The following is a 12045-nucleotide window of genomic DNA, read 5'->3' as shown; positions in this document are numbered from 1 at the left end:
CAAATTGTGATTGCTATTATCCACACAAAAATGCATGATACGACATAAATAACTACATTAAACAATCTTTGGGGGTAGTTTCATACCAACGTATTCACTTGGGCCAAAGACAGTTCTGTTGCCTCTCATTCCCTGCCTTAAAGGAGAAATCCGGTGTAAAATGGTATGATAACGAGTTGGAATGTTGGTTTCGGAGCAAAAAAACGCATATAGACGCATTCTTCAGTTTGCTTTTTTTAGCCGATTCTATCAAAACGCTATAAACTTGGAACGATTTGTAAGAGGGTTAGTAGATTGACGAACACAGAGATTGTGCCATCCGTCAACAACACGCAAGCTCTGTGTTCACCAATCTACTTATCGAGTCTTAAAAACAAGATGGCGTCGACGGGTGGACTACTGATGGTATTGTTTGTATAAAATGTCCTTTTTAATAAACAATCTGTACACTTACAAAGTTATCAATGCCTCGTTTCATATGTTAAGACCCTTATCATACTACCAAAGAAGTGTCGGGCTACTTCTAGCCTTTTAAGTGGTTTAAAATAACGATTTAGTTTTTTACCATAACCTATGCCCCCATCATTCCAAGTTTATAGCATTTTGGTAGAATCAGATAAAAACAGCCAACTTAAGAATGCGTCTATACGCGCTTTTTTGCTTCCAAACGAACATTCCAACTCGTTACATATCCCAGATCCATTTTACACCGGATATCTCCTTTAATTCCACCTAATCCTGGTCAGCGACAAGTCAGTAAGAGTTTCTGATTTTACTTTAATTTGAGACAGAAGTCACATGAAACCGATCCAGTGTGGTCAAGGGTCGATTGTGTCAAACAGGCTTTCTATTGTCTTCTGCTGGTAAGTGATACTGTTACCTGGGAGAATGGCCCAGGCTGTTGGAAAACCACCCACCAACCATTCATTTACTATCAAAATCATTCTTGTTCATCCAAAGAACATGAGTGATTCAAAGAAAATGTGTATGTTTGTGTGTGTCAATGGCTCTCGTACAAACAGGGAAACACTTGACAGGGTGATTGCTATCCAATCATGCTTACAGGTGCTCTTCCTGCAAACAGCACGCCATTTCATGCTTATAGGGAAACAACAGAGCTGTGACTTCAGGGAGCTCTGCTAAAGCCCTGGCATCATGTCCCTGCTGTACCCGAGGGTCCCCGGCCCGTTTAAAGTATATACATAGTGCAGATAATGGAGGCCGTGATCCCAAAGAACGTGTTTCAATTGGATAATGATTGGGTGGCAAAAAGGCAGCGAAGGGAAAGGAGAGCAAGATAATTACATGGGCTTTATGCCTCGCTGGTATCCAAGATCACAGGGATCCCAGCTGGATTATACTGGCCAAGACCGCTGGTTAACTACCCTTAAAACGCCCAGCGTCAGGCTGCTCCGGCAGGGACCTCGCTGCTCGCCATCTGAGCTGGAGCGCTGACCTTTATTTGATGCTGAGTCACCGGGCGACCGTGCGACACCGTTCCATTCCCTTCTCTTTCCACAACCGTTTCTGCCGTTCTAATGCTGAAAGGTTTACCGCCCTTCCTGCCCGGCCATATATCGCTGCGCTGGAGTACACAACAGTCAACCTGGAGGTCACATGTGAATATAGCACTTTCATGAGTTTCACAACAATTTTGCACGCTGGTGAAACATTCTCGGGTTCTCAGAGGAATCTCCAAACGCGAAGCGATAGGAACCACGCGGGTTTGTTGGGGTGAATCCAGAAGAATAGACACTTGTGAAATGGGCTGGCTGGATATAAAAGGATTGTGGCCTTAAGATGAGGGGCAGCCATTCCAAGCCCAAGGATTACCTGGGCATTGAGCACTGTGTTTACAGGATCATAGCTCATCAGCACCGAGACAAGGTCACCGGCTGCTGATCCCAGAGCGGGAAAACGATTGCGCCATCAAACCATAGACTGTGTTGTAGGTAATGGGTTGTCTTAGAGATAAGGAGATGAACACCTGGTAGGGGGGATGCTCGTGTGATGGCTGTTTGTTTCTGAGCTGAAAAGGTTCAGAGTTTGCAAATAGAAAAAGGAATGAATGAGAAATCAAAAACGTTTTCGGTTTCTTGTGCACATAACATAGATGAAAGAGACTTTCATGATAATTTCAATGTTTTTATGTTCAAACACACATACAAACATATTTGCTCTTAAATATAAAATGTATCTATGTTTAATCCCATTGCTGTAACGCCAGAAATGCAGCATACACTGGCTTCAGTATTGAGAAAAACAGAAAATACAATGCATCTATTTGTTTTCATCATATACATTGGATTTCATACTATTTTCCAGTGATCATACACCAGTCAAACTTCGGGTGATGGTGGAAGTAACAATGCACTTTTTTTTTCAAAGGTATAAGTGTAAGAATATTGGTTGTCTACGCCATTGTTGAATACATTATCATGATCTCGCAGGCTAGCAAAACAACACATGGCAACTTTAATGGATTGGCGAATTCTTTATTATGAGTCTGAATCCATTCTTTACCCCTTTTGAATCCATTTCACGATGTTGACAGCCCTTTCATGAAGGTTATATTTTATATATATGAAGCTAAAAAGATGTTTATTCTGAGGGAAAAAGAGAGTGCCAGTGGCACGGTTATGCCTTACTAACAATACCAAAACGTGGCTTTATCTTAAGTTAGGGGTGCAATGTTAATTCAAACATGACTGCCACTCCACTTCCTCAGCCCTTTGAACCCCAATTCTCACATTCAGCAGCGCCTTCCCTCCCCAGGTGGGAGGGACCCACATGGAGGACCCGGTTCACCCAGTCGTCCTATAGCCTCTCTCTGGTGTGAAGTCTTTGAACTGGAGCTCCCGCTGGACGCTGCCTGGTACGTCCTCAGTGTCCTCGCTCCGACACGGGGGGCTCACACCCCCGTGTTATTGGCCCAGGCCGGGAAGGTGTCCAGCTGGAACATGGCCCTGCCCCAACTGTTGATGGCCAAGGTGATGCAGAGGATCCCAATGATGTTCATGACGATGCCCGTCTTGGCCTGTTGGACAAGGAAGCAGGGAGGTGCACATAAAGCACATGGGGCGTCACCGACCGAGAGCCTTGATCCACCTAGCTTAGTGTCGAGGTGTCCCTGAGCAGGACACCTCACCCTCGCTGCTTCCGACGAGCTGGCGGTCGTCTTGCATGGTTGACAACGCCGTCGGTGTGGGAATGTGTGCATGAACGGGTGAATGTTGGGCAATATTGTGAAGCGCTTTGAGTGGCCACTGGCTAGAAGAGTGCTGTGGAAATGCATTCCATTTAACATTTACCCATCACTGTGTGGATGCACCCTGTTCAGGGTTGCGTAACAAGGGACCAAAAGCAACAGCTGTGGACCGGCAGACTCATACTTTATAATTCTGCTGAGCTGAGGGGAACCGCTGTGAGGCTTACCATGTCAGCCACCTTGAGGTAGCCGTAGGAGAAGACGATGGCGTTGGGCGGCGTGGCCACGGGCAGCATGAAGGCGAATGAGGCGCTGAGCGTACAGGGCACCATGATGTACAGAGGGTTCATCCCGATGGACTGGGACTGCACCGATCACAGAGAGAGACAGTTAACAGGGTTGTTAGCATGCTAGAGCCCACTGGTTCTGGAACCCAATGACAACATTCCGCACACACTGTCATCTGCCGCTGTTTGGTTTTGCACGGTAACCGCTGACTCATAGCGTTGTGTAACGCCGCACCGGGTGAAAACTCTTTTCACTCGGGTGTCGTTAAGAAGTCGTTCTCGTACCGTTTTGGCCTGAGTCATGTGACAAGCCGAACGGGGAAAAGTACTTCCCGTGTGGCTGTAATGGCAGACTACTACCAAGGCACACATTACGCTTTGCTTGGGGTTTGCGTTGGAATTACACGTCCCCCCACAGCAAAGGAGCGGACGACACGATCACAATTGCTGGCTTTGGAATAAACAAAGGGTGGAAATACTTTATAGTCCATAATTACTAACATTCATGCTGCACGACTATACACCGTGGCAGTTCGGTAAAGGGCATGTTTAGCCACAACCCCTAACTTTACATCGCATGCACTTGATGAAATGCTCTTTTCCTATCCACTCTTCCATTGTCCCTTCGGGTATTTTCTGTGGCACCCCCCCTGCTACCCCGTCTTGGCTTGGCTGGGCTCGGTAAATATCTGTCTGAATACCCCCGCTTGACATGTTCTGCCTCCTTGCTGGGCACAGCCCTCCCATTCTTCAGCGGCAGGGGGGTTGCGAAACAGGACCCCAGTGCAGGACACTGGGCTGAATGTGTGCGTTTGGCAGGTTACTAATGGGAGGAGGGGCCCAGCTCAGGGGACCTAATATCTGCAGCCAGAATGGGTCGCCATTGAAGTGCCAAACAAGGACATATGGGCCAGCTTCCTCTGGGAGTTGTTTCACTGCTGCGCTCTGATTGGTGCGTTCTCTCCAAAGGCCTCGCCACCGTTAAGATGTTTCACGTTGAGGATCCCCAATGCCGACGCATATATCACCCATTGTCCCTGCCCTTCTGAAGGAATTTGGTTGTGTAACGGCATGTTCCATAGGGACTCGTAAATCTGTGGTCTGTGAGAATCCTTACCATAGAGGCCAGCACAGGTAGGAAGAGCGTTGCCGTGGCTACGTTGCTGGTGCACTCTGTGAAGGTAGCGATTAGCAGGCACAGGATGATGGCTATGGCCCAGGGAGGGATTGTTTTCAGGGGACTCATTTGCTCTCCCATCCACATTGATAGGCCGGATACCTACAGAGGAATGTACAATAGTACAATATCACATTACATCACATCAGATTAGAGAAGAGTAGATTATGTACAGAGAGTACAGAGAGAGTACAGTGGAGCACAGGAGAGCAGAGTAGTAGAGTAGAGTAGAGAACTAGAGCAGAGCAGATTATATTAGAGTAGAGTAGATCATACACGAGTAGATTCTATTAGAGTAGGGTTGAGTAGATTAGAGTATAGTAAATTTATGTAGATGAGATCAGAGTAGATTACATGACTCTAGTTTTTGGAATAGAGACATCGGAACACAGAGCTGATCGGATTAAGACGTGAGAGACTGTATTCATCAGAGACAGAATTGTGGGGGTCACAGCGGCAGAAGTACAGTACAGTAAAACAGAAACGGTAGAGACTCAGCAGCCAGCAGGGGACTGGAGAAGATACGGTCATGTGAGGCTGGCTGTTGGTAGCCTACCTCGCTGCCCTTGGCCAGGGCGAAGCCCCCGCCGAGCAGAAGCACGATGTTCCACGGCAGCTTCTTCTGGGCCACCCTCCATGTGAGCAGAGGGACGGAGGGGCCCGAAGGTTCATCTGCGGGAGACGGGAGCAGTCTGGTGAAACAAGCTGATCGCAGTGACCTTTTCCTCTCTCAACATCCTACCTCGCGACGGAGCGAAACCGATCCAGGTCCGACATCAAAAACACATTTGCATTGATTGCTGTTGCCATTGAACGGACGCCCTCGTGACAACTGTGTGCAGTTGATCTGAAACGCAGAGTCACCTGCTTCGTAGGTGTTGCGCCGCCCCCAGCACTTGCGGGGCCCTTTGGAAGGCAGAATGAAGAGGAGGATCGCGATGAAAATGGCAACCGTGGCGTCGGTCACATATCTGGGAGGATAACAGAAAGAAGAGTCAGTGTCGAGAGCTTCCAGAGGCCGACCTCTGGAAGCAAACAACAACAACAACAACAGCAGCAGGGTTCTAAGGATGCCGGCGATGTGTCAGGATTACGAACTCTGCTCTTTCGTTGAAGAGGTTCGTGGCCCATCCGTCCACAAAGCCCGGGTCCCGGGTGAACCACAGCAGCACCAGCAGGACGAAGAGGCCGAGCACGCTGAGCTCCCCGAAGGACATGGGGCCCAGCCGCCGGTGCTCCTCGCGGATGACCTTGTAGGCGGCGAGCTCCTTCTCCGTCTTCACGGAGCCACACCCCCAGGTCTTCTTGAAGCTAGACGGGGGGGTTTGGAAGGGGATCACAAGGAATCGCCGTGTCACCTCAGTGTTTAATCTCCCCGCCTGGTGGAAAAAGGGTTTTGGTGCAGATTCTGTCAGCTCGGGTTAGGTGGTGAGTTACAGGCCGTTTCATCACAGCCGAGGAGCTTACTTGAATCCCATGTAGACGAACTGCAGCCAGAGCCAGGCCAGGGTGAGCATGAGGATCATATTAGGGAAGGCAAAGCCGAACCACGACGCAAAGTTGATCACGTCTCCGTTGTGAGGAAAGAGTCTGAGAGAGAAAGGTTTGGGGGGTGACTAACACAACGACAAAACATAAAACACTACATTGTAAAATATGAGGACGAATATGATGTAATTCTCTGTGCCTTGAGCAAGCTGTCTGGTCCTTAATGCCATGTATGTTTTGCGTGTATGTATGTCAATTATAGCCCCCATTGTACTCCTGATCATCCCTGGAAGAAGGGAACCCTCACTCTGCATTCCTTCTCAAGATTTCTTCCTTGCTAATTAAACAAGTTTTTTCTTGATCTCTGGGGGGCTAGGGTCAGGGGGAGGGGGGGTCAGAAATACACTGGCCTGTTAAGCCCTTTGAGACTGTACCTGTGATAAGGGGCTACACAAATACAATTGAATATAATTATCTGAACACTGACTTTCATTGCAGATGAGGGCGTCTGCTAGTGAGCAGTCCTCCAACAGGACACTCACTCGTTCATCTGGCCCGTGAGCACCAGGTTGGGGCCGGTGCCGGTGAGCGTGGCAGTGCCTCCGATGCTGGCGGCGTAGCAGATGGACAGGATCATGCCCTTACACATCCTCTTGTTCTCCGCCTGCTCCTTGCGCCGGGCGAGCTCCAGCGAGGCGTCCAGGAAGGTCACCACCACTGGGAGGCCGAAGTACACGAGTCACGGGCTGAATAGTGCCGTCTCATGTGTCGTGTTATGTACTACACAATAAAAGAACGGGGACATTCCAACTGCAGTCTTGCAAAGGATGGCCTCATTTCCCTCGTTAGTCGTATTGTTCCGGTTGATTTGGTAACTAAACACTTTTATCATTTGTATGCAGTGCTCCCCACTCATAAGTAATGTGTCATTTTGTTATTTAAATACATGTTTTTTTTAAACAAATCTGTATATTTGTGCCTGTCCATAAGCTTTGTAAATAGGTGGACCTTGTTGAATGGCTATTCAGTTTTTCCTCTCTGCCTCCTTACAAATACTGTACTTGACACTTGTCTTGTGTACTTGTACTCGATACACTTGATATTGTACTTGATATAATGTACTTACACTTGATCCATGTAATCACATGATATAACGCAGTGCTCAATGCCCAGGTAATCCTTTGGCTTTGAACTGCTGCACCTCATCTTAAGGCCTTAATCCTTTTACATCCAGATGAGTGTAGTACCTTATTGAAAGTTTGTTATTTCAAGTTTTCTATTGTTTTCTATGCATGTTTCATATCTTGTTGTCATGTCTCGCCTGCCCCTCCCCACCCAGGGATCACTAACCCCGTCTTATCTGAGCTTTAACGACTCCCAGACAGTGCTACGGCCGGGCCGAGGGCCTTATCAGCGGACCTTGTGCCTCTGCCTGCTTGGTGGGCTTGGAGGGCGGCTTGGTCTCCCCCTCCACCTCCAGGCCCGGGTCCTCCGAAGAGCAGAGGATGGGGGGGCTCTCTCCTGGCTCCCCCTCGCTGTTGAGCTGCTGCAGCACGGCCTGGACGATGGGCACCATCATGGCGGTGGTGGCCGTGTTGCTGATCCACATGGAGAGGAAGGCCGTGACGCCCATGAAGCCCAGCATCAGGCTGGAAGCACACGGAGCCAGTCAGACGGATGTGTGTGTGTGTGTGTGTGTGTGTGTGTGTGTGTGTGTGTGTGTGCTGTATGTATTAGCTTATAGTATGTGTTTGTGGTTGATGTGCTGATGGACAAAGGGGTGAACGTGTGGGAACTGTAATAGGCCGTCTGGCTGTGCTGTCCTGTGCTGTTCCTGTCTGAGAGTCTAATTGTGTTTCTCAGACAAGTGCAGGACCATAATAAACCCGGCTCGGTGAGATGCCGAATGAGTGTTTACTATTTTGGAATTTTAAATGATGAAGAAGAAAGAAAGAATGTGTTTTGTTGTTGCTCTCGCTCGTGTTGTTCAGGGCCATGCGGGGTGGCGGCTGATTGACGAGCTGATTACTGGGTTGGTGATTACATATCAGCCCTCAACTGTCAACGGATTCAAGAGCTCTTTAAGGATGTTTGGAGGACAGTGGTGATTGTAAAGCTGACACCGGTAGGGGTGTGTTTCACCATTAGGGGGTGTGTATCACTGGTAGGGGTGTGTGTCACCACCAGTAGGGGTGTGTATCACTGGTAGGGGTGTGTGTCACCAGTAGGGGTGTGTTTCACCATTAGGGGGTGTGTATCACTGGTAGGGGTGTGGGTCACCAGTAGGGGTGTGGATCCCCAGTAGGGGTGTGTGTCACCAGTAGGGGTGTGGATCCCCAGTAGGGGTGTGTGTCACCAGTAGGGGTGTGGATCCCCAGTAGGGGTGTGTGTCAACTGTAGGGGTGTGTCACCGGTAGGGGTGTGTATCATCAGTGGGGGTGTTTGTCCCCAGTAGGGGTGTGTATCTCTGGTAGAGGTGTGTGTCGCCAATAGGGGTGTGTATCACGGGTGTGTATCACCAGTAGGGGTGTGTATCACCAGTAGGGGTGTGCGTCCCCAGTAGGGGGGGGGTGTATCACGGGTGGGTGTGTCCCCTCTTCAGCCACTCACAGCGCAGGCCGCACGCCGACACACAGCAGCACCCTGAGGGCGATGCGCTTGTGGAGGTTCCAGTGCTCCACGGCCACAGCCACCAGCAGCCCGCCCACAAACAGCATGTTGGTGTCCTTCAGGTACTGCATGCACACCTGGACGCACCAAAACAACCACGGCCACTTAGAGCCCACTCTTGTGTCGACCGATGAGAACGACAGACTTAAGAATAGTACTTAGCATTGTGTAGCATCTTATGCTATCTTTGTTGTGTACGGGGAATGGGTTAACATATCAATTGCTAGTACTTGGCACTTGGTTCTATGAGCATCCTTACTGTACCGACAGAGATATATTGTTGTTTCCCTTTCTTCTGATAAATGTACTTATTGTAAGTCGCTTTGGATAAAAGCGTCTGCTTAATGCCCTGAATGTAAAGGTCAATGACCGTCAATGATTCATCGATGGGCCTGACACAGAGAGTAAACACAGGCCCCTCCACCGCCCTGAGAAGGCCCTTTCTTGGGGGGTCAGGGCAGGAGGGGGGCAGACTCACGTCTTTGGACTGCATGATGCCGAACAGGGGGAAGAGCAGCACTGGAAGCAGGGCGGTGACGGCCAATGGGAGCGCCTCGGTGCACCAGAACACCGCCATCAGGATGATCACGTAAGCACATTGTGCCACCTGGAGCACCAGGAACACACACACACACACACACACACACACACACACACACACACACACACACACACACACACACACACACACACACACACACACACACACACACACACACACACACACACACACACACACACGTAAATGAATACACACGTTAGTGAATGCAAACATGTTAGTGAACACACACACGTTAATGAAAACACACAAACTCAGACAAACACACGTAAGTGAATACGCACGTTAGTGAACGCACACACGTTAGTAAACACACACACACATTAGTGAAAACACACACACACACAGTAACAAAAACACATATACATTAGCAAACACACACACACACGCACATACATACAGACCCGAATACAGAGGCACACACACACACACACACACACCTTGTTTTAGATCAGACAAGGGTGACACTTGCTCAGTGGTGTCAGATGAAGGGTAAAACACAACAGAACAGACAACACAGGCTTCTGTCCTGCTCCATATTTATTACCGGGCGGAAAGTGAATAAGTAGCTCTGGGCTCAGATAACAGGGGGTTGAAGTTTAAGTTTCTGAGCTGTCATTAAATCACCTTCCACTACACAACAGCATGCCTTTCACTTAGACAACGTTGAGGGACATTATAAAATAAATCCATGCCAACATCTGTGTGAACATGATTGTTTCCAGGAAAGATTATATTCCGTCAACTCATGTATATTTATGATAAGGAATTTCATATCAGTAATTAGGAAGCTGGTAACTGATTATGGATCAATAATTTAGGGAGAATGGGTGAGATTAAATACGATTTTCTTCTCACCCCATTTGGAACGGGTAGAGCAAGTGTTAGACCGTTTATTTTACATTTTTGGCTTTCATTGTTGGTAAATATTACTTAATTGTAACTTGTTTCATCCTTTTATTTTATTGTTTATTATTGCTTATTTTTTCTTTTTCTTTCCTAACCGTTCGAAATAACAAGATATTCAATTCAATTCATTCCGTTGTGTGACTGACTTATCACAACAGGGTCATTGCGTGTGACATGCAGCAGGGGTGACACCGTTCTGTTCCCAACTTCCCACGCTGGACTTGACCCCTGCTCCGTGTTCACAACAAAGAGTTACAATCACAGCTCAGAGTGTGAGGGCAGCCTGCGGCAACACGGGCCGGTTCCCACATGTTGCTCCCATGCATGTTGAACAGGCGGACCGTATGGCGCATCAACAGGTAAACTGAACCCAAACTCTGACGACTCTTGTCGGGACCGTATGGCGCATCAACAGGTGACTGTTCCGCGAACGGTTCTAGTCCCCACAAGAGCCGTCCGAGTTTTACGCAAATGCGTAAATGTGCAACAGCAGCTGTCAGAGTTTTACGCAAATGCGTAAAAGTGAAATGCGTAATATGACTGACTAAAAACTAAGGATGCAGACAAAACAAACCCAAAGTGTGTGTTTGCTGGGTACATACCGAAGTGCCGATCACCAGGGGCAGCGGGAGGAAGATTAACGGGGCGACCAGCAGGATAGCCTCGTTCTTTCGGTTCCGGAGACGCGTGAAAAAGGCCATAGCCAGCAAAGCGCGAAAAAAGCCGAGGAAAGTAAGTCGGCGAGCGCCATGGCGGGCCTTTTTACCACCCGGAGAGGCGGGGGGAAAGGGGGAGTCCTCCATCAGATAAAAGAGAACCGAGGGACTGCAGTCCACTCACGGAGTGCATTGTGGAGGAGAGGGGGGGGGAGAGGGAGAGAGAGAGGAGGGAGAGAGAGGGGGGGGGAGAGGGAGAGAGTGGGGAGGGAGTGAGGGAGAGGAGAGGAGAGAGGAGGGAGAAAGGGAGGGGGGAGGGCGAGATAGAGGAGGGAGAGAGGGAGAGGAGGGAGGGGGGGTGACGGAGAGGGAGGGAGAGAGTAGAGAGGGAGAAAGGGAGAGAGGGGAGGGAGAGAGGACAACAGGGGGAGAGAGAGGGAGGGAGAAGGGAGAGGGAGAGAGCTGGTGGGGGGGATCAAAAGCCTGAGATCACTTCTTCTGAACCTGCCGACTCCCGCCCTCCTCCATGCTCCTCATCATCGTCACATCACTTATCACTTATCATTCATTACTAGCCAAAGTAATGGTTATGGTGCGCGCGCACCATAACCATTACTTTGACACGTGCACCCGCTCAGGTCACAGTCGGACTCGCCGACATCGGATTCCCTCAGATTGCTCCGGCAGCGGGGTAACCGGACACCGGGGAATCCGGTGTCTGAGGACTATTGTCCAGTCCACATGACATGTCCATTGCCCTTGCGATTATCGTTATTATATTTTTATTAAACATTATAATAGAAAAAAATGACAGAAATGCCGACGGTTAAGGGCTCGTTTACCCGTTTGGTATATATAATCATCTGCAGACTGCAAGCAGGATATTCATGCTAAAAAAGAATACTAAAACATTATTAACTTTTATTATTATTATTAACATTATATGACCGTATGTCATTAAGGTGAACAATAAAAGATCCGATTCGATTTTATTGTCATTGCAAAAGTAAAGCAGAACCCGATGTAGCTCGGATGCAGTCCGCTCTCCACTGATCAGAATACCAACAGTCAGAAAAAAATCACCATGAGCA

The 12045-nt window shown here is 48.7% G+C and overlaps 1 protein-coding gene across 1 annotated transcript; it reads right to left on the bottom strand.

Moving 5' to 3' along the window:
- Positions 1 to 2132: 2132 nt before the first annotated feature.
- slc13a5b (solute carrier family 13 member 5b) lies at positions 2133 to 11167 on the bottom strand. The gene is made up of 12 exons (XM_060075398.1): positions 10901 to 11167; positions 9309 to 9437; positions 8771 to 8907; positions 7580 to 7809; positions 6703 to 6877; positions 6140 to 6262; positions 5771 to 5983; positions 5537 to 5643; positions 5229 to 5344; positions 4613 to 4774; positions 3436 to 3573; positions 2133 to 3037 (listed from the first exon to the last, which is right to left on the bottom strand). The coding sequence occupies exons 1-12, from the start codon at positions 11099 to 11101 to the stop codon at positions 2912 to 2914; spliced, it is 1857 nt and encodes a 618-aa protein (XP_059931381.1). The 5' UTR covers positions 11102 to 11167; the 3' UTR covers positions 2133 to 2911.
- Positions 11168 to 12045: the final 878 nt, after the last annotated feature.

Source organism: Gadus macrocephalus, chromosome 16 (genome assembly GCF_031168955.1).
Source record: "Gadus macrocephalus chromosome 16, ASM3116895v1".
NCBI classification, from domain to species: domain Eukaryota; kingdom Metazoa; phylum Chordata; class Actinopteri; order Gadiformes; family Gadidae; genus Gadus; species Gadus macrocephalus.
This window is presented reverse-complemented; position numbering and strand designations above follow the sequence as displayed.